General features: G+C 39.0%; 1 protein-coding gene across 4 annotated transcripts in view; it reads right to left on the bottom strand.

Moving 5' to 3' along the window:
- The window catches only part of JPH1 (junctophilin 1), a 64,542-nt gene that overhangs the window by 16,526 nt on the left and 23,298 nt on the right, over window positions 1-24,718 (bottom strand). For 3 of the 4 annotated variants that reach the window (XM_058176894.1, XM_058176892.1, XM_058176891.1), the window contains exon 3: window positions 5,626-5,744. In XM_058176894.1, the coding sequence (XP_058032877.1) occupies window positions 5,626-5,744 (119 nt within the window). Of the gene's footprint in view, window positions 1-5,625; window positions 5,745-6,001; window positions 8,680-24,718 lie in introns of those variants that run through there. The other variant, XR_009154378.1, reaches the window with a different exon arrangement.

The raw sequence follows: 24,718 nt of genomic DNA, 5'->3' as shown, positions 1-24,718 counted from the left end.
ATTAATTTTGATTTATTTAAGCTTCTTGCTTTCACCCAATTGCTATTTATTTCTATTTTTTTATTAACATTCCTAGTCTCTCCTACCTTTGTATAATAAAAGCAATATAGGTGGTATTATTTTGGTGCTACTAACAATCTGTCTCTGTGGTTTTTAGAGGTTTTGTAAATTTTATTGGCATTTAATCAAAATTCACTTCTAATTAAACCCTATGCTATGCATTTCTGCAATGGAATGTGTGTGTGTGTGAATGCAAACATTTACACCCCCCTTTGTCCTATAAGTGGCTAATTTAAAACTGGACAAAAATTTGTTCTAAAAATATACAGATACTGTGTAGCACTAACTATGATACACAAATATAGGTGGCAAAAAACGTCCAGCATTCATACTTCAAACTAAAGTGCGTATTTTCAAAGCAATTCTCCCTGAATTTATTAGTATCAATACAACAGCAGGTTTAAAAACATACAGTATTATTATATTCTGCCAAATACAATGGTTACAGGTGTCCAGATATGCTGAGCTGCCAGTCTCAGAGAAACCATCAGTATAGCCTAAAAAAATCTAACACTGTCCTGGAAGACCCTATGTAGAAAAAAAAATGCACACGATACGTGGCAGAAGACAGAAGGAATGCTGAAGGAGCTGGTACTTCTCCCAGGCATCAGGCTAAGATGTGGGTTGAGCTGCGAGGCTGGTGCCAGGTGAGGAAGGATGATTTTGTTTTTATCTCTGTTTTAACTGAGTGTTGTGAACTGATTAGGAATCATTATAGTTCCTATTGTCTTTATCTAAATATCTATGGGATGTTTATATCATCTGGCTGGCGATGCTGACTAGGAGAGAAATGTTAGATTTTTACTACTGCAATCTGTCAAATTCCATTTTAAGGGCTATTAAGGGACTGTATTTTCTTTTCTGGTTTGGTTTTAATTTGGATATTTTATATTCTGTTTATTTTTGCAATTGTCAGAAATAAAGTTAATCGTTAGAAATTATTGGATTGAATCCAACTAAGTCATTCTGTTGATGGAATTGCCCCTTCTCCTACATTTAAAGTCTATTCTGGAGAACTAGCAGATCAGGTGCATTATAGGATTCTTTCCTAATTATATGGTCTAAAATGTATAATTTTAAGATAGATTACTGGTAATCTTCCAATGTCAATGAAATTATGGCTGACAGATCATCAATTATGCATCAGCTGGCTAGATTTGGACATGGATTTACCTAGCAAGTCTTCCAGAGCACCTTTGCTTTGTCCACCTACTGGATAACTTGGCAGGCGGCTAAACCTCAGTCACCAGTGCTTGCCCAGGTCTGCCCCACCACATATTAAGGATAGTGATAAATGATGGTTTTTCCCACTGGGGAGTGATGCTGACTGGGAGAGAAAAATGAACTCTGGAAAATCCACCTAATCTTAAATTGTTCTGCAATACACCTGTAAGGAGAGAAACTCTTACAAATACCTTTTCTGTACTGTAGCAGATTAAAGCCTGACCGTTGGACCATATAACTCATACAATGATATCTTTTTTGTTGACTCAGGCTGGAAAAGCACACATTAACATAGCCATATAGGAGTCTTTTGACCTAGCATGTTTTTAAAAGTTAGGGCTATGAACATTTTGAGACTAAATTTATTTGAAACTTAAACCAAACCAGCTTTAAAGAATGGTTCCCTCTTTTGTTGTTCCTGTTGAACTACAGAACATTTGGGGAGTTGTGCTGGCTGAAAATCCAATGTTTTATGAGTTATTTCTGTTGAGCCTAAGGTAGAGCTGCTCTCACAACTTTGTACAATGACAGTTAGTTGGCAAAAATGGTAACAAAATGCCTGAATCATACTGAATGAAGTAAAATAAATAAATGTATATGCATTTATAAAAAATGATGTTGTTACTTTTTAAAACATAAGATAGAGAATAATTTATAATAATAATAATGATAATAATAATAATGATAATAATAATAATAATAATAATAATAATAATAATAATAATAATAATAATAATAATAATAATGATGATGATGATGATGATGATGATGATGATGATGATGTTTTAATTTGTATACCGCCCTTCTCCTGAAGGACTCAGGGCGGTGAACAGGCAAATAAAATACAGACAGAAATACATCATAATTAAAACAACCCTTAAAAAATTGATTCAAATTTGCCAATAATTTAAAATAACCTTATACCCCATAAAATTACAAAAATTTAAAACCCATCAAAATTCCATTAAAATTTAAAATTTAGAATTTAAAATCAGGCCAGTCCAGCCATACGAAATAAATAGGTTTTAAGTTCGCGGCGAAAGGTCCTAAGGTCAGGTAGTTGTCGAAGCCCGAGGGGAAGCTCGTTCCACAGGGTAGGAGCCCCCCCAGAGAAGGCCCTCCCCCTGGGGGCCGCCAGTCAACACTGTTTGGCTGACGGCACCCTGAGGAGTCCCTCTCTGTGGGAACGCATATATAATAACATAATTATAATATAATAATATAATTAATACCTAATACATAATATAATTAATACCTGTGTTTCTCCAAAAAGAAGGCTGGATCTTATTTTCTTTTGGCCCCTGAAAAAACGGCTAAGCCTTCATATTGGAGGTTTCTAATTATTGATTCACCTTGCGGCAGTGGCACTGAGAGTGCTACCCAGCAGGAGCCCACTGCTGGCCCACTTTTTCTGCAGCCACTTGCCACCACTTGCACACATCGTCCCGGCCTCCATTTTACCTTCAGATGCCTGCCGGAAGGCATCTGCAGCTGATAATAGAGCTCCGGAAGAAGAAGCGGCCGCAGAAGGCGGCGAGGCATGTGTCGGGGTGTGCGAGGCCTGGTAAGTAGGGCAGCTCCACACCCTCTCCATCCCTACCCTAGCTTATTATTTACTTGTGGTGCCTCATCCCACACCCTGCACCCCGGGTGGATGGGGTCTTAATTAGGGCTAATTTTGTGGGTGGGCCTTAATTTGATCGCATGTACTCAAAAAAGTGATAGGGCTTCTTTTCAAGGTGGGTTGTCTTTTTGGAGAAACATGGTAGTAATAATAACAACATAATTGTGATCTTATAATTTATGATAGTTATTAATTATAATAATATGATAATTGTGATCTTGTCTCTCAGTACCTGTCTCAGAGCAACTGTGAGATGGACTTTGGAATCCTAGTGGACAATCACTTAAATATGAGCCATCAGTGTGCGGAAGCAGCCAAAAAAGCTAATACAATCCTTGGTTATATAAAAACAGGCGTAGAATCAAAATCACATGAAGTATTAGTACGCTTTATAAATCCTTGGTTAGACCACACCTGGAACACTGCATTCAGTTTTTGTCAGCACATTACAAAAAAGATGCTGAGACTTTGGAAAAAGTGCAAAGAGCAACTATGGTGATTAAGGGTCTGGAGATAAAAAGATATGAAGAACAGATGCAGGATTTGGGTATGGCCAGTCCAGAGAAAAGAAGAACTAGGGGTGACATGATAGCAGTATTCCAGTATTTGAGAGGCTTTCACAAACAAGAGGGGATCAACTTATTTCCAAAGCACCAGAAGGCAAGACAAGAAACAATAGATGGAAACTAATCAAGGAGAGAAGCAACCTGGAATTAAAGAGAAACTTCCTAACAGTGAGGACAATTAACCAATGGAACAGCTTGCCTTCAGAACTTGTAGGTGCTTCATTACTGGTGGTTTTTAAGAAAAGACTGGAAGCCACCTATCTGAAATGGTATAGGATCTCCCACTTGAGCAGGGGTTGGACTAGAAGACTTCCAAGATCCCTTCCAGCTCTATTCTGATTGATGATTGATTGGCGATCTGATTTGGTTGTTTGCTTGCAGACATTCCATTATATGTACTCTTCAACTTATAACCGTAATTGGGACCAGAATTTCTGTTGCTAAGTAAGGTAGTTCATAAGTGATTTGCGCCCAGTTTAATGACCTTTTATGTTGTTAAGTGAGTTAGCACAGTTGTTAAGTGAATCATGCAGCTATTAATATAAATGTAAATGTAAATAAAAAAAAATTAGGTGATTCTGGCTTTCCCATTGACTTTGCTTGTCAGAAGCCAGCTGGGAAGGTCGCAAATGGCAATTACATGATTCCAGGATGTTGCAATCATCATAAATATATTCCAGTTGCCAAATGTCTGAATTTTGATCCTGCTGCAATGGTCATAAGTGCAAAGACCAATCATAAGTCACTCTTTCAGTTCCATTGTAACTTTTAATGGTCACTAAACAAATGGTTATCAGTTGAGGACTACCTATCCCTAACTATTGGACCTATGTTATCCAGTCAAGTAATGAAATATCTGAAAGCAAACAACCAAGTACAGAGCACAGTAAGGACTCCACAGTTCAACCCCAAGCTATATATATTCTCTTAAATTGGAATTTATTACCATTTATAGACAAAATATACATGCACATAACTGTAATCAAAAATATGTTATGTTTGCTCATTTCAGTTACACCTTTTTTTTTCTGTTATAGTATATTCAGCTAAAATTCTCAGGATATTTTGCAAAAATATATATCACAAAACAAACAATAAAAGACAAAAATGGCAAGAAGTAAATATGTTTTTATCTATAAAGGGTTTCCTCAAAGTAACTAATGTGAGAGAAAGCTCACAATTTCAGCCTTAACAAAGGATATAGTTTATTTGACTCAAGAGGTAACTGAATCCTGCACTTAAATTAAAAATAAACGAATAAAAAGTCTTAAAACTAAACCATATTTTACAAAGACCAACAATCTTGCAGTGGATACAATAGTTGTTCCAACCTGAAGTTCCCTACTCATGCTGGATGGATGGGAATTTAGCAGGATAGCTCAGAAAGGCATCAGACTGGAAAAAACTGATGCCCAGACTCCAGTCCAAAGGTAAACCAGTGATGCATTAAAGAGAGGAAGAATGACTCATAGAATGCAGAATTGAGGACTGGTGTGTCTTCTTACCAGATTTTTTTTATCTCCAGGCAGATCTAGGCTTTATAGGTCCCTTTTTTGATTATTAGTTCTGTAGATTTATCCTGTGATTGGCCATTAAATGTCAGAAATCTTGCTTTACAGATTAAGCTCTTTTCCACTAGAATAGTGTAAAATTATATTTTCCTACAATATTGACTTTCAGGACATTTTAGCCCAAGAAGAAAATGTTGCTTAGCTACAGTTAGGAAATGTAGGGAACTGCCAGGATTCAGAAAAGGAACGACCAGATTTTATTAACATACGATGTGCTCTTAAAGCTGCTGGCTGTAGGGGTGAGCTGTTGCAAAGAACTGAAACATCTCCGAAAATCCCTGTCTTTCTCTGAGCTGATTGATTGGTGGCCAGGATTATATTTGCACAGGGATGGCTAGCGCATTAGCAATATACTAAAGTGTTAACTCACAACTAACTTGTAAATACACAAAAGATATAAAAGTTACCATAGCTTTCTGTAATAAAAATATGATATTAGGTGTCTTGCCCTCTTTCCCAGGACATGCGTTCTTAGAAGACAATACGCACTATCTCAAAGGTATTCATTCACGAATATTCATTTTTAAAAGCAATATAATGCATTGTATTATGTAAATAAAGCAAAGATTCCTTCTGTCACCTGGTTGATAGAAACCCGGAGATAGTTCTCTGGCAACTGCTCTAGCAACATCACATTCCTGACGAGCAGACTGAGAGGCTTGTTCTGCAGCATCTGCTTTAGCTCTTGCATGTGCAGTTCTGTAGGGGACATAGAAATGTTCTTGAGCATGTGTTCCGGTACAGGAACATCCCTACTTCTGGAAAAGTGATTATACATGTATATTTAGGCATCCTATAAAGACTGCTGGTGTTAAATAATTTTGAAACTCTTGCACAACGTACCTTAACACATTTCTTACTATTTTCTATAACAGAATATACAGTTAAGTACTAAAACAATCTGATGTTTGAAGAATTTTGACATAAGTAAATTGAGTATTGTAAAGATAGGGTACCTATGACCCTCCAGATTTGATGAATGACAACTTTCTAGCTCAAATAATCAATAATGTGCTGGGAAATCTACTTTAGCAAAATTTGGAAGACCACAGGCTCCAGATGTTTAGCTTTTAGTTCTGAAAAAAAAAAAGTTAGAGGGAAATGACAAAGTTTAGAAATCTGTTCTGGTATGCAGTTAGTACAGCATTTCTTTTCCGCTGATACATAACAATTGAAGTGGTCAGGCAGACAAAAGTACATCTTCAGAGAACCATTTACTATCACCCAAACTCAGCCTCCTATCTCCTAAAGGCTTTCAACAACCATGAAGAACAGGGATCTAAGCTTCAAAATAGCAGAGAACTTTGCCCACTTCTTCAGGACTGAGATTAAAATTCATCCTTGAAACCTGCAAGAGGTAGCCCACATCATCTTGTTAGTCCTGCTCAACTGATGTCCAACTGTGAGCCATTTTATTGCCTAGATGTCCTGAAAATTCTTCACATGACCCAACAAATGTCTTCTGGTCCATTTCTATATAGCAGTTAAAATAAAACCAACAAGGAAAGGTGTCACCTGGGCTCAGTGTCTAGAGCAATGCAATCCCAACTTTTCTGCCTTATGAAATTATTATTATTATTTATTATTTATTAAATTTTTATACCGCCCTTCTCCCGAAGGACTCAGGGCGGTGTACAGCCAAAGATAAAACACAAGACATATACAATTAAAACCAACAATTAAAACCTAGCAAATTACAAAAGGCTGATAATTAAAAGTTTAAATTTAAAATTATAAAAGAATTTAGAAAACCCAATAAAAACCCCAGTTTAAGATTAAAACTATTAAAACCATTATGCCAGTCCCGCTTGAATAAATAAATATGTTTTTAGCTCACGACGGAAGGTCCGAAGATCAGGCACTTGACGTAGGCCAGGGGGAAGTTCATTCCAGAGCGTCGATGCTCCAACAGAGAAGGCCCTACTCCTAGATTACTCTACTAATCTAAAATTCATTTTAGATTAGTAAATTTTATCCAATCCACCACAGGACTCAAAACCATGCACAGCCTTCTAGAATTCCTATATTATAAAAATATAGTATGAGATATCTTTCAGGAATTCTTTAGTAACCTCACTAGTTTTTACAGATATGAAATTCCATTGAAGACAATGCATTTTTTTGGTCTGTCTCACATAACAATTGTTAGGGACTGGCCTATAATCTTCCAATACTATTTTTTGGAAATAGCTCTATCTGAAGTTAAATACATAAAAATGCTACAAATATTCAAAATCTCCGGAGCCAAACCAGGAAAATACCGTGGTGAAAGTTTTAGAGATGACCTTAAAGAAACTATGCAGAGACAGCAACTACAATTGTCTATATCAATAAACATATAGTAGTTCCAGTCAAGCTTGTGGAATTGATTCCCTGATATGGCCTATCTCAAAGGACTAACAATGATGATATTAAAACTTGTTGTGAGATCAAACAGGAGCAACAGACTAAACTATTTCTGTCCCTTTCCCAGCATATGTCACATATTATCGCAATCTAATAAACCAATTAATGCATTTTACATAAGCCTTCTATACTTAAAAGAAACTCAGCTTGGTTAATGTGATTTAAGCATGATATAGAAGCAGGGGTGAAATTGTTCTGTCCTCCTTGCCTCTGTCCGAATGATGGCTTAATTAGCCGGCACTATCAGTTCTGGCAGCCAGCGTCTGCCAAGAGTCCTCGTTATTTTCCACGACGCTGGTGAGTCACAAACTTCAGCTCTAGTCAATCAGTGGATTTGCCTGTTACAAAGAAACACACCAGCTCTCACTGCCTTTTATATCCTGTGGGGTGTGGCTCCATGACTCAGCACTTCCTAGGCCTCATTATTTCTTCCACCTGGCCTGCTTCTGGCTCCTGGAACTGAGCCAGGGAAGCCGGTGCTCCCAAGGTAAGTCCTGACAGCCTTTCCCCCTCACTGTCCAAGTCACTTTCTGACAGCAGGCCTGGCTCCAAGTTACTTCCGGGCATGGGGCCAGGTTCGGGGGCTGGAGTCACAACAGAAATGCTCCCGGTTTGGCCAAACTGGTAGTGATGACGGTTGGTGGTTCAGAGAACTGATAGCAATGGTAGCTCAAGGCTCCGCCCACCTACCCAGTAATCTGTTTTTTACCCTCTGCTCATGTGCAGAAGGGTTTGCGCATGCGCAGAGGGTCGGCATGTGTGTGTAAAGCACACACACACATCATGTGCCCTTCTGAACCAGTAGGGAAGGTAAGTAGATTTCACTCCTGTATAGAAGTTATATCTAGTAATAGTGCTGAAGTTGAATAAAATTAACATTTTAGTAAAGAAGAATTTAAATGAAAGAATAAAGCAAGAGATCCCTGGTAGTAGAAGAGCGGTGTAAAACTCGTGGCATCACGGCGGCATCATATGATGTATCAGGACGTTCCCCCCCTTCGCTATACCAGGCGTAGGCGTGGTCAGCGTGTGACCCATCTGGCCCGCAAGTTTAACAGCCCTGTAGTAGAGGGATTGCCAATTTGACAGCATGTTGGATGCATGTATGGATCTTGTGGATCAAAGAATTTATTCATTCGCAGACTTGTTGCCAGGGTGGTACAGCTCAATGGAAAACAAAGAAGTCAATTGTTGAGGATCTTTCAGCACCACACAGGAATCTCTACTTCTGGAAAACAAAAGAACCACAAAGCTTACTGATTTATCTAATTAATATGAATACTATCAGCAGCTGCATTGATTTCCAAACCATGTTATTACCAGGGTAATATAAAATCTATTGAGACGATACAATCCTTTTATCAAAATAGTTCACATAAAATATTAAAAGACAAGTGACCAAATTAATATTTTGTCAGTTTTGGAAGACAGTTTTCCTTTTTGCTTCCTAACTGCCACATATTTTAGCCTGGGAAATTGGGAGGGGTTTTTGTTGGAGCGGTAGAACATTAGCCATAACAACATTAATTCAAGGACACTTTTTCCTGCACCTGCTGGAGACTGCCTGGAGACTGTATCCCGTTGAATGTGAAGAGTTGATTGGACTATGTGATGAATTTGTGGGTATGGAGTAGGGCTGTGAACTGTTAGCTGGGTGTGTAAAACCTGGAAGCTTTCAGATTCCGGTTTTCCCAGATGTGCCAACATGACATCTCTAATAAATTGGAACTTTGAGGAACCTCAGGCCTTGGAGTTTTATTTCATTGGGGGTGTTCCTTGGAACCCTGACGTCTTTGCTATAAGTACTTACATGTCTGTTTAAAAAAGAAATGAAGCAAAACAGCAAGCACACCAAAAAGATGAATGAATTTCAGAAACTTATTCAACCTTGTAACAATTACTATTATCTCAGTCATTCTGATATTCTTTATCCATTGCTTAAACATGAGCAATTAAGACAAGAAGTATATTTATGTGGGAGTAATAACTGTCAGAAATAAAATATAAAGATAGGGGTAGGAAAATAACAGACAAAGTGTGTTTGTTTCACAGCACAATTTACCACAGAGCACATCCATGCATGTGGATGTGAAAAAAACATGTAAAAATAATTAGGTTACCCGGTGTTATTAGAAAAACTCCTACACATTAATCTATTATTTCCATTCATGCATGGTAACACAAATTTTATTCCAGTTTTTTTTTTAATATACAGTTCTAGTTTCTAGGAATTGTATGCCACAATTTTTTCAATTACTTATATCTGGAAATTTCTTTTCTGCTATTCTTCTTACTCTGTTTTAATCAGATTAGATTAGGAAATAAACCCCAGCCTTTAATAAGGCATTAATAAATAGAAAATACTAATACTGCCTAAATTTTCTGATTTGAAAGCAACTTGGGTTAAGCCTGATAGAAAACTTCCAGGGAATAGAATAGTAAATAAATAAATAATAATGATGATGTGAAACACAGGCAGCAAGAGGAAGATGAGGAAGTTGAGGAATTATTATTCTACTCCCATATTGCTATCAAGATGACCCCCAGGGTAAGCCTGACTTAAAGGAAACTTTGTCTTAATGCTGCATTTGCAAGTTAACATGCAGAGACAGACAAATCCTCCTAACCAGAAAATTCCAAAGTCTGCATACAGCAAAACAAAATGCATTTACTTTTTTATACTGACAAGAACACCTTTAACTTCTACCACATTTCATTTTTTCTTTGATAAATTCAGGTAAAAGTTAATCTTGAAAAACATTCATCATAATTATCATAATTGCCAGTTAATTTATATTTTTTTCCTATACAAATTCCATAATATGAATTTAAACTGAAATAGACCTTCTGTTTTAAACGTTTCGCAAACAATTTACAAGCAATTTCTATTAAATATTTTAGGTAGTATATTACATATCCGTCCATAGATGTGTGTATGTGTGCATACACACATCTATGCCTCCCAAAAGATTCTAGTTGTTTAGCATACTTTGGATCAACAAACATGCATTATATGTGTATTCATGCGTCCTCCACTTCTGCCCTTTTCGCCACCCTGAATCACGTAGCTCTGGGGCTGCTTGGAGTGCCCTGGGAAGCTGCAGTCACCTTTGCCATCCTGCAGCTTGAGACCCCTGCCAGTTTGTTGCCCTGGTTGACCTTCATCATCTTCTTGCTCCTGCTGTTGATGAGGTATACCCAGTTTGGCCCGGCTGCTGAACCAAACTGGGATGGGTTTTAACTGTGAAAAAAATAATTCAAAAGGAGCCCTAGATCCATAATATGCTAACATTTACCAAACGTTCTTGGTCACTCTGAGCTTTGACAAAAAATGTCAAATTCTTCTCCTTTTCCTCTTTCTCCTCTTTTGTGGAGTGCAAAATCCAGCCTTACCTAGGGGCTTTTTTTTTTGGCATGCAACAGCTCTGGGATATTTCTTTCTTTCTATTTTTTTTTGCCACATAAAACCCAATTTCAAGTTTGTCCCAGCAGCTAGTCTGGCCATGCCTCATCAGCACTGGAAGAAAGAAAATGGTGAAGGTCAGCCGGGATGGTGGAGCACAGAGTGACAAGAAGTGTAAAGGGCAGAGATAGGGGAGATAGGTTAAGTATGTGGAGTTGAAACGTACCTGCAGTTTTAAGTGCAAATACCCAAAATTTGATCACGTGACTGTGGGATGCTACAACAGCTGTAACCTCAGGCACAGGTTTGTATTGTGACTTTGAATAGTTGCTAAATCATTATAGCTGTATGCTGAAGACTATCTGTATGAAAAAGGTAGGCTCCATGCCAAAATATTTTGGATGATTTGATCCTTGCTTTCCATGTATAATATTGCTAACAGGGCGTAATTGTCTCTTCTTGGGCCAAGCAAGCACTTTAGAAATGGGCGAAAGGGTAAGCAATATAACATCATGGTGGAAAATACAAGGCTTGGTCTTGCTTTCTAACCCTAGCAGTACCAAAGAGGAAATTGCTAGCACTATGTTCCTATGCATGGTTTATCCTTCTGCTAATGGCAAACTCCTACACATGGGGGACATTTTTCAGATCTTCGTGTGTCACATCTTTGTAGAGAAAGTGACTAACAGATGGAATAAGAATGTGCTGTTTCTGTCATCACAGTTATGAATCTAACTATACTTTTTTATAAAAAGAACCTCTCCAGTGTTCACTTTTTAAAATAGAGCTGGCATTCAAAGCTACTGAAATTCTTTTCAATATGTTGAATTAGTTGGTACATGTCATTAACAGAAGAAAAATTGGAAGGTAACAATAGCCACATTGTAGTACGCTATTTTTTAACAGTTAGGATTGAATAACAGAGCATCATACAATTGGGTCTGAACTTAACCTCTTCAAGATACCTAGGTCAAGGAGGGGATAAACTGTTTAGAATAGGCTACATATGACCTACCCCACTCCCAAGTGGCTATTAGATCATCACTAAAGTTGCCATTAAAAGAATGTAAAATGTGGTGATTAAGAAAAAGAGATGGACAGACAGATAAACTTGTTAAGTATATTCATTTAATGCAATTATAATAAAATTAAATTTAAATTTAGTTCTTATCCCGATTCTTTCTCCTAGTTAGTTTTCAGTATCCTCTGTTTATATCACAGAAAGCAATATGTCTTGTAGTTATTTCTAATTCTTTATTTATTAAAAAAAATGCACAACAGGCTAAAATGTAATGGAAAAATTAGGCAAATACTCCAGTCAACAAAAAAAATATATGTTCATACTAGATTGGGTTGTGGTTGATTAGTAATTGTAGACAAACAAAGAACCAATTTGGGTTTTTTTGTTTTTTTTTTTTTGTTTTTTTTATTTTAGTTTTCGTTTTAGTTATTATAGTCTTCATCCATTTGTATATTATATACAAAGTCAACTTATTGCCCCCAACAATCTGGGTCCTCATTTTACCTACCTTATAAAGGATGGAAGGCTGAGTCAACCTTGGGCCTGGTGGGGCTTGAACCTGCAGTAATTGCAAGCAGCTGCTGTTAATAACAGACTGTCTTACCAGTCTGAGTCACAGAGGCCCTTTTTTTTTTTTTACATTTATATCCCGCCCTTTTCCGAAGACTCAGGGCGGCTTACAGTGTATAAGGCAATAGTCTCATTCTATTTGTGTATTTACAAAGTCAACTTATTGCCCCCCCAACAATCTGGGTCCTCATTTTACCTACCTTATAAAGGATGGAAGGCTGAGTCAATCTTGGGCCGGGCTTGAACCTGCAGTAATTGCAGGCTACTGTGTTCTAATAACAGGCTCCTTACAGCCTGAGCTATCCAAGGATATATTTTAAAATAATTTTTTAAAGATTTTTTTAAAGAATTAAGAATCTTTAAAATTTTCTTCAAGAAATATTTGGCAGGTATAGAAATTATTGTGTCAGTATAGTTTCTTTGCCCGTCCTTTCATTTTATTATTCTGAAAAATTGGATATTTTAAAAAATATAATTTTATTTTGATTGAGGGTCCTGATTCGAAGTTTGGTATCTGTTACATTTATGTTATGACATGAAACCATGCCTTGAATTTTTTGCCTGAAAGGATCTACTGTAAAACCATGAAGGGAAGACAACCATTTGAAGCTTTGAAATTAAAGTGTCAGGGCATGTACAGGCACATTTATATGTACATACAAATACAAACTTTCTTCCACATTTAACTTCCACATACATATACAGAATTTTTCCATGCATAGGCACATATGCCTGCACAATTATATCATACATGCAAACCACCCTTAAATATAAACATATTCTCTCATATACATATATATGAACTGCATTCCTACACAAGATACAACTGCTCTTTACAACTGCTCCATTTCATTCATACACCCCATCCTCTGCTAATGAAGCAATTTTGAACCTTTTGTAGAGGGGCACTGTAAGTTTTATGACTTATGGTTTTTCCCTCAGATAAAGCTTCAACTTTGCAACTGCCCCTATAATTACTTTTTCTCTTCCAGCTCATTATCCTCTTCTCCACCTATCACCTCAGCTTCTCTCTCACCTGATAACTTGTACCCAGAAAAATTGCCATGATAAACTGGGAAAGCTTTAATTTCTATTTTTTCTTCCTTTGATATGGAACTTGTTTTTTACATGATGACTAAATATTGAACAGCCCATCAAAACTGTTGAGAACTATCTCAACTGAGACCTCTCTAGTGGGCGGCCTCCCAACAGATTAATTGCCACTCATATATTGATTCTAAAAATAAACAACAAAACAACAAACAAGATTTATATTGAGACAACTGAAAATTTTTGGCAGTATTTACGAAATCTGAGTTGCAAAGATTTCTTAAGGTAATTAATGATACTTGAGAAAAGGCAGATTCAAACTGGGAAAAGATGAAAAGTTGCTACTGCTAGTTAGTATAAAATGACATGTTCTGCCCCTAAAACAACATGTGCCTTGAGTTTGGATATATACATTGTAAGTATCAACTCATAGTATATAGAAAACTTACAGAATAAACTTTAGAACAGGAAAAAAGAGAAGTCAAACTGGTATCAGATTTTGCAGTAGCAGTAAACTACAGAACTTTATGTAGCTAATATTTTGCTTAAATCCTGTTTTCAAAGCATTTCCTTTTCATAAATCATTGCATACTCTCAACCCTTAATTGGTGACATATTGAAATTATTTTATGGCAATTATCTAAAAAAGAATAATAATATTTAGTTCTTGAGTTGGAAGGATGGTGAAGGCAAGTGGCCATTAATAAGTATCTCTGTAAATAAGTGTTATATAAATGAACTCACAAATATGAATAGGTAAGACTGGAGATTTATGAAACTTTCCAAGGTACTTTTCATGATCCTACAAGGTGGAGAGGCAAATTGTCTATTTTAAGCACAGTTTGAAATTTATGACATATTTTAAAAAAGAAATACTTTACAGATTTAATATTTTATCCAATGCAACAAAATAAATAATAAAAACCTCATTTAAAGAAAGACCAAATTGTCTGTCTGTCCGTCCGTCCATCCATCTAATATAACATCACATCTTGTATATGATCAGCATCTAATCATATCACTGAGATAGTAACTCTGTATCTAATCATATCACAAGGTCAGACTTCCAAGTAAATTTAGTTTTTCAAAATGACCTCCCAGAGAAGATTTAAAAATTCCAGCATGCTTTTTATGCTAGAAATTTGAACTTATTTTCAGAAATATCTGGGTAAATGCTAGAGGTACTGCAATAGTGTGTACAGTATTAGGCATCAAAATATTGATTCCCAGTGCAACCATAAAACAATTTTTTTTGAGAAAAACTATGTGCATGGATAATTTGAAACCAAAATTAAATAAAAGTTGACAAATACACCTTTATGATTCCCGAGTGTTATAACAAATGACTGCTGCCCATTTAAAAACAAAAGGTTGCATATGTCTGCAACTCCTAAGTAGTCATGCATTTTTCTGTGACCTTATGCAATACTGCAGGCTAACTTACTGCTCACTCCAGCAGTTCGATCCTGACCGGCTCAAGGTTGACTCAGCCTTCCATCCTTCTGAGGTGATAAAATGACCCAGATTGTTGGGGGCAATATGCTGACTCTGTAAACAGCTTAGAGAAGGCTGTAAAGCACGGTGAAATGGTATATAAGTCTAAGTGCTATTGCTATAAAACTATCGATCTTGAGAAAATGCATGCATGGTTTAAATAGTTGCAGACAGGGGCTATGTAAAGAACCTTGCAAATATTTTTTTGCCTTCAAAAACAAAGTGCTTCAGAGCTTTAATGCTACAACTAATCTGCAAACTTAAAACTTTTGGGGGGATACTTTTAAGGCAGAGGTCCACAATCCCTGGTCTGTGGACCAGCACTTTATTGGGTGACTTCCTGTTACTGGCCAGCCTTGAGGAAGATTGACTTTATTAGCTTTGTAGCTGAGCCTTACATCGGCTGTGTGTCTCTATCAGCATCGGAAGGGAAAGGGAAGATTAAGGGGGGCAGGGTGTGGCAGGACAGGGAGAAGGCCCAGAACTCTTGAGAATGGCAGGGAGGAGATGCAGGAGGCCCATGCACCTAGCCTACGTTTCTAGACATGGTGGGACAGGGAGAAAGCCCAGGTCTCTTGGAAAGGGAGGAGGTCTGCAGGCTGTTGGGTTGAGCTAGCCAATGCCTCCTGGCCCTTGGCACATTTTCCAGCCGATGGTGTAGCGGGGAGATGCAGCATTTCCATGGTCGTTAAGGGCAGGCGTGGTGCAATAGTTGGAACTATGGGCAAGGGTTGTAAGTCTCTTCATCAGTGCTATTGTAATTTTGAACAGTTGCTGAACAAATGGTCATAAGTCATGGACTATCTGTATTATTTGATATGGTCAAAATTTAACAGTATGTTTAAAAATGAAGTTGTTCTTGAATAGTATTAAAGTTTTGTTTTTTCTTCTTCCGTTTGTTTGCTTTTGCACCCCCTTCTATATATTAAAACAATACATTATAAAAATAGTCCTTCTTGTAGTGTGATTTACAGGTGGTCCTTGGCTTAGAACCATTCATTTAGAAAAAAATGACTTACGACTGGTCCTTACAGTTATGATTGTGGTATCATTCCCATAGTCATGTAATCACAATTTGATGCTTGGCAATTGGCATGTATTTATGAGTTACAGCATCCCAGGATCATGTGATCACCATTTGTAACTTTCCCAGATGACTTCCAGCAAGCAAAGTCAATGGGGAAAATCAGATTCATTTTAATGACTATGTGATTCACTTAACAATTTCAGTGATTCTCTTAACAACTGTAGCAAAAAGGGTTGTAAAATCAGGTATAACTCACTTCACAACCAGCATGACTGACAGCTAAAATTCTAGTCCTAACCATGATTGTATATCAAGGACTGAAATATACTGGGGTTCAGGTGAAAGTGTATGTCTGCTCTAAAAACTAGTAATGGATACCAACTCCTCCTCCTTTGCTTTGAAGGAGGTTGGAGGGAATGTTCAGGGGGATATGTGTTACAACTCTGCCTCTGTGTCCAACTTTCTTCCACTAGTAATGTGTGAATCCCAACCAATTGCATCAATTGTGGTCAGTGGAGATATAACTTTCACAGAACCAAGAACACACTGTAGTATTATAACCAAATATTTCTTCTCCCAATGCACTGAGATTGAACAGTTCCGATAAACATGACAAATTTCTTCTAAAACTAAAATCCTACGGCATCTCCAGACCCCTCCATAATTGGATAACTACGTTCCTGTCAAACAGGCAACAAGTGGTCAAAATAGACAATGCCCTATCAAATCCTGCTCCTGTCAATAGTGGTGTCCCCCAAGGCAGCGTTCTACGACCAACACTCTTCATATGATACATTAACGACCTCTGTGACCATATTATAAGTAATTGTGTTCTCTTCGCTGATGATGTTAAACAATTTAACACTACCAACAATGCGGCTACCCTTCAAAAAGACCTTGACTTTGTGTTGGAATGGTCAAAAATTTGGCAACTCCAAATCTCAACCAACAAATGCTCTGTCTTACACATTGGCAAAAAGAATCAGAACATTAAATACAAGCTTGATGGACATTACCTTGTAGATGACCCTCACTCCGTCAAAGACCTTGGAGTTTTCATATCAAATGATCTAAGTGCCAAAGCCCACTGCAACTACATCGCCAAAAAGGCTTTAAGAGTTGTAAACCTAATCTTGCATAGCTTCTTCTCCAGAAAGATTACACTACTAACCAGAGCATACAAAACATTTGCTAGACCAATTCTTAATTACAGCTCGCCTGTCTGGAACCCACACCTCATTTCGGACATTAATACAATTGAGCGTGTCCAGAAATATTTTACAAGAAGAGTTCTCCACTCCTCTGATCACAACAAAATACCTTATGCCACCAGGTTTGAAATCCTTGGTTTAGAAAATTTAGAACTCTGCCGCCTTCGGCATGACCTGAGTATAACTCATAAAATCATCTGCTACAATGTCCTTCCTGTCGAAGACTACTTCAGCTTCAACCGCAACAATACACAAGCACACAATAGATTTAAACTTAAAGTGAACCGCTCCAATCTTGATTGTAGAAAATATGACTTCAGTAACAGAGTTGTTAATGCCTGGAATGCACTACCTGACTCTGTGGTCTCTTCCCCAAATCCCCAAAGCTTTAACCAAAGACTATCTACGGTTGACCTCACCCCATTCCTAAGAGGTCTGTAAGGGCGTGCATAAGAGCACCAGCGTGCCTACCATTCCTGTCCTAATGTTCCCTTTGGTTGTATCCAATTCGTATGGTTATTTCATGCTTATGCTTATATATATTGTTGTGTTTGACAAATAAATAAAATAAATAAATAAACAATTTGTCTGTGATTAGATGATAAGTTTATCATTCAGTAACTGCTCTTTTCCTTCCATTCTAACATTATTAATATATGGAAAGCAACACAAAGTGGAAAAAAAATTCTTCAGCTAGGTTGTTTGTCTTTCTTAAGCCCAGAATTGTTCACAAACCTTTGTTGATAGTCTTTGTGTTGGTTTTGGAGGAAATTCCAGTTCATAATGTGGAGTGTCACATTATGTCTCCAAAGTAGCCCAATTCAACCTAGAATTCAGCTGGATCAAAAGCATATCCATAAATAAGCACAATGATCAACGATTTAGTTGATGTGGAAAACCAGATTAGATCTGATGAGATGGAAACAGCAATCACTAGAGCAACTATCTTTTAAGACAGGAAGTGGAAAGAAGAGCATTGTAGTCATTTCTCCTTACCCATTTAACAGTTTCACTCTAATAATTATATAACCTGAGCATGATATTAAAAAAAGATCACCACATTAGTGAAACACATGACATAACATGTTGTGATTTCTGCTTATAATACATTAATACAAATTTTGAACTGAGAAGAAAACAATAAACTGAGCAGCTGCATCAATATCAGAGTTTCTTAAGTTCAGAATATGTTCTACTTGAAGACTGAATACAATCATAGCAGAGCTCAATGCAAAATTGTAAGTTGGCTTTATCCTTATCCAAGACAGAATGAATTAAGGTAACTGAAAGAAGTAAAGGAAAATTGAATATGTTTATAAACACAATTATGGTTTCGCTTCATGACCACCAAAACAACATTGTTCATTCCAACTGTGGTCACTAACATAAAGCTCCCAACAGTTGGGAGACTGCTGATTAAAATAAAAAAAAATGCTAGTCTCAGTGGTTTTATTTGTAAATATAGTCTTCTATATTTTTAATTAATTATAGAAGGCCCTTCTCTAGGATGGCTCCCTCTCTCTGGAACATCATTCCAGACATTAGACTGGCCCCCATTTTAACACTCTTTTGGAAGGCGCTGAAGACATGGTTCTATCAGTGGGCCTGGGGAACCCAGAATGGGATGGAGCCCATTAAATGGTTTGTATGAATGTGTGTTGTTGCTGGGGTGAGAGGGTTATTATTTTACTAATTTATTATTTTTCTTTTTATTGTTTTTATTTCTTTTATATGGTTTTTATATCTGTGTAAGCCTCATTGAGTCGCTATGTGTGAGCAGGCAACAATATAAATTTTCTAAAACAAACAAACAAACAAACAATTCTTTGGCATTACAGAACAAATCTTTGATAAAGTTTCTATATACTGGTATTTCATAATCTCTGACAATTCCCAGTAGGTCTGAAAGCATTTTCCCACATATATTATTTAGGCCTTCTGGGTGTTGATAAGTATCTTATATCCATTGATGATACCTCTAACGCCATCAAACAACATCTGCTTAACCCAGGTTCTTGGGAAGGACTTGATTGGTGGAAGACAATATCAGATCCAATCTAAACATCTGGCTGATTGTGTCACCAACCATAATACAAATAAAGCAGCACCCACACCATCTCATGTAGAATATAAGAAAAATTATTAAGTTATATCTTTTACAAATGTAAGAAAACAAATATCTCAATTTTAACTTAGTAAGCCCCTACAATTAACAAGCAGTACCTAGAAGCAGAAGAAAAAAATAAAAACACAGCAATTTTAGCTTAGTGTGAATCAAAATAAGTATTGGTGTAATCCAGATAAGATGCATTTAAAATTTAAGGGAGATTCTCAATCAGAATTAGTTGAAAAACAGATTCAAGAAGATAGCTTGTTCCTTTCTATTGGAACTCTGCTCCTGGAAATGTGAGGTTCTATTATTAGCTCGCTCTATGTTTTTCTACCTGAGGATTAATGTTTATTACAACAGAATACATAAATCACTTCATCAGAAGTGCTTAATATTATCTCACTTGGTCTTACAAATTCTGAACACCTGAAAAATGACCCCTCTTTATTTGCATTTTTATTCCCAAGGGCCAAGGAGAAGACAAGGGGTTGTCTGCTATGGGCTAAGCTAAGTTGATGACTCCTGGCTCTTACAACATTTGATTGGAAGGCATCATTATTTATTATTCAGCCTCAAGTAAAAAAAACCAACGATCAGCCAAAAACTGGGGTTAATAGTAGAAACTTATTCTGAATTTGCTCTTTACAAAAGTTAATAAAAAAAGTGATCAGCAATTCAAGATGTATTCCTATTTTTTTAAATAACATATTGCATTATGGATTCCCAAGATATAAGGTATTCCTGAAAGATAAATTTCTTTTAGCAGACTTGTGGACTGGATTTATATATTGATTTTCCAGAGTTTTTAGTTCAACAAAGTTTGAATTCTGTTACAACTGAACTGGACAGGTTATAAAAATTTAAACATTTCTAATATCAAGTAAAATATGAATATATAGTAAGAAGGCATCAACTTGTACATAACATTTAACAAAGGTAAGAAAAAGGAGCATTTCTTCTTTCTTTTTTTTCTTGTATCCTATCATCTTATTCTTGTAGGCAGAGTACTGATATATTTTGTTGGAAACTTAATATAAATAATTACAATTAAACAATATAATGAAGAAATTCTTATTTATATGATTTTACCAATGGATTTTTAAATATGGGGATTTTAAGGGCTGGGAAGGGGGGGAGGGATGTGACGGGTAGGGGAAGAAGCCCGGTCAGGGAGGGTATGTCCAGTCCCAGCGCGCGCTCACGGCACCATTCCATCTGGTCCGAAGGCAGGGGGGATGGGGATGTTCAGAGCGTAGAGTGTTATTCCATCTGTACGGTAAGTGGGAGAGGCAGATATGGCGGAGGCAAGGGGTCGTATCGTTCCCCAGGAGCACGTGCTCGATGTATAAAAGCGATCACGTGCTCCGGCCCCTTAGTCCTTACTCGTTCCCCGGTTGGCCAAGATCCTCAGAGCCTGGGGCTTCGGCTGATGTTGTGCAATGCCCGGTCCGTGGTAAATAAGGCTCCCTTGATTTGTGATCTTATTCAGAGGGAGTCCGCGGACTTTACAGGCATTACGGAGACCTGGTTGGGCACAGAAGGGGGTGTACCCCTGGTAGAACTGTGTCCTCCGGGTTTCTGTGAATTCCATCAGCCGAGGGCCCAAGGTAGGGGTGGGGGGGTGGCGGTTGTGATTAAAGAAAGTCTAGAGCCGAGGGAGTCCACTGTGCCTCAGATAGCTGGTTGTGAATCCCTCCTTGTGAAGCGGGGCCATAGGAATCAGATGGGTCTGTTGATCGCGTACCTGGCTCCTTGCTGCGTGACTACAGCCCTACCTGAGCTGCTGGAGGTGCTTGCCGGGGTGGCAGTTGAGATTCCCAGGTTTTTGGTCATGGGGGATTTCAACTTGCCATCGACCGGCTTGTCATCAATGGTAGCTCAGGAGTTCATGGCTTCCATGACGGCCATGGACCTGATTCAAGTAACTGATGGCCCTACACACACGGGGGGAGGCACAGTAGATTTGATTTTTATCTCTGGACAGTGGATTAATGATCTGGAATTAGGAGATTTAGTGACGGAACCAGTGTCATGGTCGGATCATTTTCTCCTTCACCTAGACTTTCGGACCGCCGCTCACCACCGCAGGGAGATGGAGCCAATGCGTTGGTTCCGTCCCAGGCGCCTGATGGACCCTGAGAGGTTCCGGACGGAGCTTGGGCCATTCCCTGAGGATCTTGCCCACGGCACGACTGAAGAACTAGTTGCGGCCTGGGAACGGGCCGCGGCGGGGGCTTTGGACCGTGTCGTGCCTTTGCGGCCTCTGACCCGGCGTAGATCTCAATTGGCTCCCTGGTTTTCCGAGGAGCTGAGAGAGATGAAACGCCGGAGAAGACGCCTAGAGAGCTCTTGGAGGTCCAGCCATTCCGAAGCTGATCGGACACTAGTGAGGTCTTTTACTAAGACCTACCTAGTGGCATTGAGGGAGGCGAAACGTTCTTACGTTTCCACCCTCATTGCATTGGCAGATAACCACCCGGCCACCCTGTTTCGGGTGACCCGTTCCCTCCTTCATCAGGAGGGACGGGATGACCCTTTACAGGGACGAGCTGAGGAGTTTAACGGTTATCTATACGATAAAATCGTTCAGCTTCGGGATAGTTTGGACCAAGATTGTGATGATCCGACCGAGATGACTGAGACACGTCTTGTTGAGGTTATTTGGCTCCCGAGGACGTGGACAGGCTGCTGGGGAGGTTACATGCAACTACATGTTTACTGGACCCGTGCCCTTCCTGGCTAGTGCTGGCTGCTCAGGAAGTGACATGAGGCTGGCTCCAGGGGATTATAAATGCTTCTTTGGTGGAAGGGGTTTTCCCCGCCGCCTTGAAAGAGGCGGTGGTGAGACCTCTCCTGAAGAAGCCTTCCCTGGATCCAGCTATTTTGGGGAATTACCGTCCAGTCTCCAACCTTCGCTTTGTGGTGAAGGTTGTAGAGAGTGTGGTTGCATGGCAGCTTCCCTGGCACCTGGATGAAGCTGTCTATCTAGACCCGTTCCAGTCCGGCTTCCGACCCGGTTATAGCACGGAGACGGCTTTGGTCACGTTGGTGGATGACCTCTGGAGGGCCAGGGCCAGGGGTTGCTCCTCTGCCCTGGTCCTATTAGATCTCTCAGCGGCTTTTGATACCATCGACCATGGTATCCTGCTGCGCCGGTTGGAGGGATTGGGAGTGGAAGGCACCGTTTATCGGTGGTTCTCCTCCTATCTCTCTGACCGGTCGCAGACGGTGTTGACAGGGGGGCAGAGGTCGTCCGCGAGGCACGTCACTTGTGGGGTGCCTCAGGGGTCGATTCTCTCGCCTACCCTGTTCAACATCTATATGAAGCCGCTGGGCGAGGTCATCAGTGGTTTCGGGGTGAGTTATCATCTGTACGCTGATGATACTCAGCTGTACTTTTCCACCCCGGACCACCCCAACGAAGCGGTCGAAGTGCTGTCCCAGTGCCTGGAAGCCGTACGGGTCTGGATGGGGAGAAACACTCAGGCTCAATCCCTCCAAGACGGAGTGGCTGTGGATGCCGCAGCTGACTGTTGGGGGCGAGTTAGTGGCCCCAAAGGAGGTGGTTCGCAACTTGGGTGTCCTCCTGGATGGACGGCTGTCCTTTGATGAACATCTGGCGGCCGTCTCCAGGAGGGCTTTCTACCAAGTTCGCTTGGTCCGCCAGTTGCGTCCCTTCCTTGACCGGGATGCCTTATGAACAGTCACTCACGCTCTGGTCATGTCTCGGTTGGATTACTGCAATGCTCTCTACATGGGGCTGCTCTTGAGGTGCACCCGGAGGCTACAGTTAGTCCAGAATGCGGCTGCGCTAGTAACGGGAGCCGCTCGCGGCTCCCATGTAACATCACTGCTGCGTAGTCTGCACTGGCTTCCTGTGGTCTTTCGGGTGCGCTTCAAGATTCTGGTTACCACCTTTAAAGCGCTCCATGGCTTAGGACCCGGGTACTTACGAGACTGCCTGCTGTTACCCTATGCCTCCCACCGACCCGTACGCTCTCACAGAGAAGGTCTACTCAGGGTGCCGTCCGCCAAACAGTGTCGGCTGGCGGCCCCCAGGAGTAGGGCCTTCTCTGTTGGAGCATCAACGCTCTGGAATGAACTTCCCCCTGGCCTACGTCAAGTGCCTGATCTTCGGACCTTCCGTCGTGAGCTAAAAACATATTTATTTATTCAAGCGGGACTGGCATAATGTTTTAATAGTTTTAATCTTAAACTGGGTTTTTATTGGGTTTTTAAAAATCTTTTATAATTTTAAATTTAAACTTTTAATTATCAGCCTTTTGTAATTTGCTAGGTTTTAATTGTTGGCTTTAATTGTATATGTATTGTGTTTTATTTTTGGCTGTACACCGCCCTGAGTCCTTCGGGAGAAGGGCGGTATAAAAATTTAATAAATAAATAAATAAAAAATAAATAAATCCTTAAGAGATGCATACAGGACAAGATGATAAGATTATTAGCCAGTAATCAACTTAAAAGACGATACAGGGGGTTTGTTAGATAGAATAGAATAGAATAGATTTTTTTATTGGCCAAGTGTGATTGGACACACAAGGAATTTGTCTTGGTGCATATGCTCTCAGTGTACATAAAAGAAAATATATGTTCATCAAGAATTCTAAGGTACAACACTTAATGATAGTCATAAGGTACAAATAAGCAACCAGGAAACAATCAATATCAATATAAATCGTAAGGATACAAGCAACAAAGTTACAGTCATACAGTCATAAGTGGAAGGAGATAGGTGATGGGAACGATGAGATTAATAGTAGTGTAGATTTAGTAAATAGTTTGACAGTGTTGAGGGAATTATTTGTTTAGCGGAGTGATGACGTTGGGGAAGAAACTGTTCTTGTGTCTAGTTGTTCTGGTGTACAGTGCTCTGTAGCATCATTTTGAGGGTAGGAGTTGAACCAGTTTATGTGAGGTCTGTAAATATTTTCACAGCCCTCTTTTTGACTTGTGCAGTATATAGGTCCTCAATGGAAGACAGGTTGGAAACAATTAGCCGTTCTAATTATCCTCTGAAGTCTGTGTCTATCTTGTTGGGCTGCAGAACCAAACTAGACAGTTATAAAGGTGCAGATTACAGACTCAATAATTCCTCTGTAGAACTGGAACAGCAGCTCCTTGTGCAGTTTGAGCTTTCTGAGTTGGCGCAGAAAGAATATTCTTTGTTGTCCTTTTTTTAATGATGTTTTTGATGTTAGCTGTCCATTTTACATCTTGCGATATGGTAGAACCTAGAAATTTGAAGGTTTCTACTATTGATACTGTGTTATCTAGTATTGTAAGAGGTGGAAGGGTTTTTTTTAAAGTCTACCACCATTTCTATGGTTTTGAGTGTGTTCAGTTCAAGATTGTTCCAGTCATAC

The sequence above is a fragment of the Ahaetulla prasina genome, chromosome 3, assembly GCF_028640845.1.
Source record: "Ahaetulla prasina isolate Xishuangbanna chromosome 3, ASM2864084v1, whole genome shotgun sequence".
Taxonomy (NCBI): domain Eukaryota; kingdom Metazoa; phylum Chordata; class Lepidosauria; order Squamata; family Colubridae; genus Ahaetulla; species Ahaetulla prasina.
The sequence above is the reverse complement of the archived record's forward strand: the minus strand, read 5'-3'. Positions and strand labels throughout refer to the sequence as shown.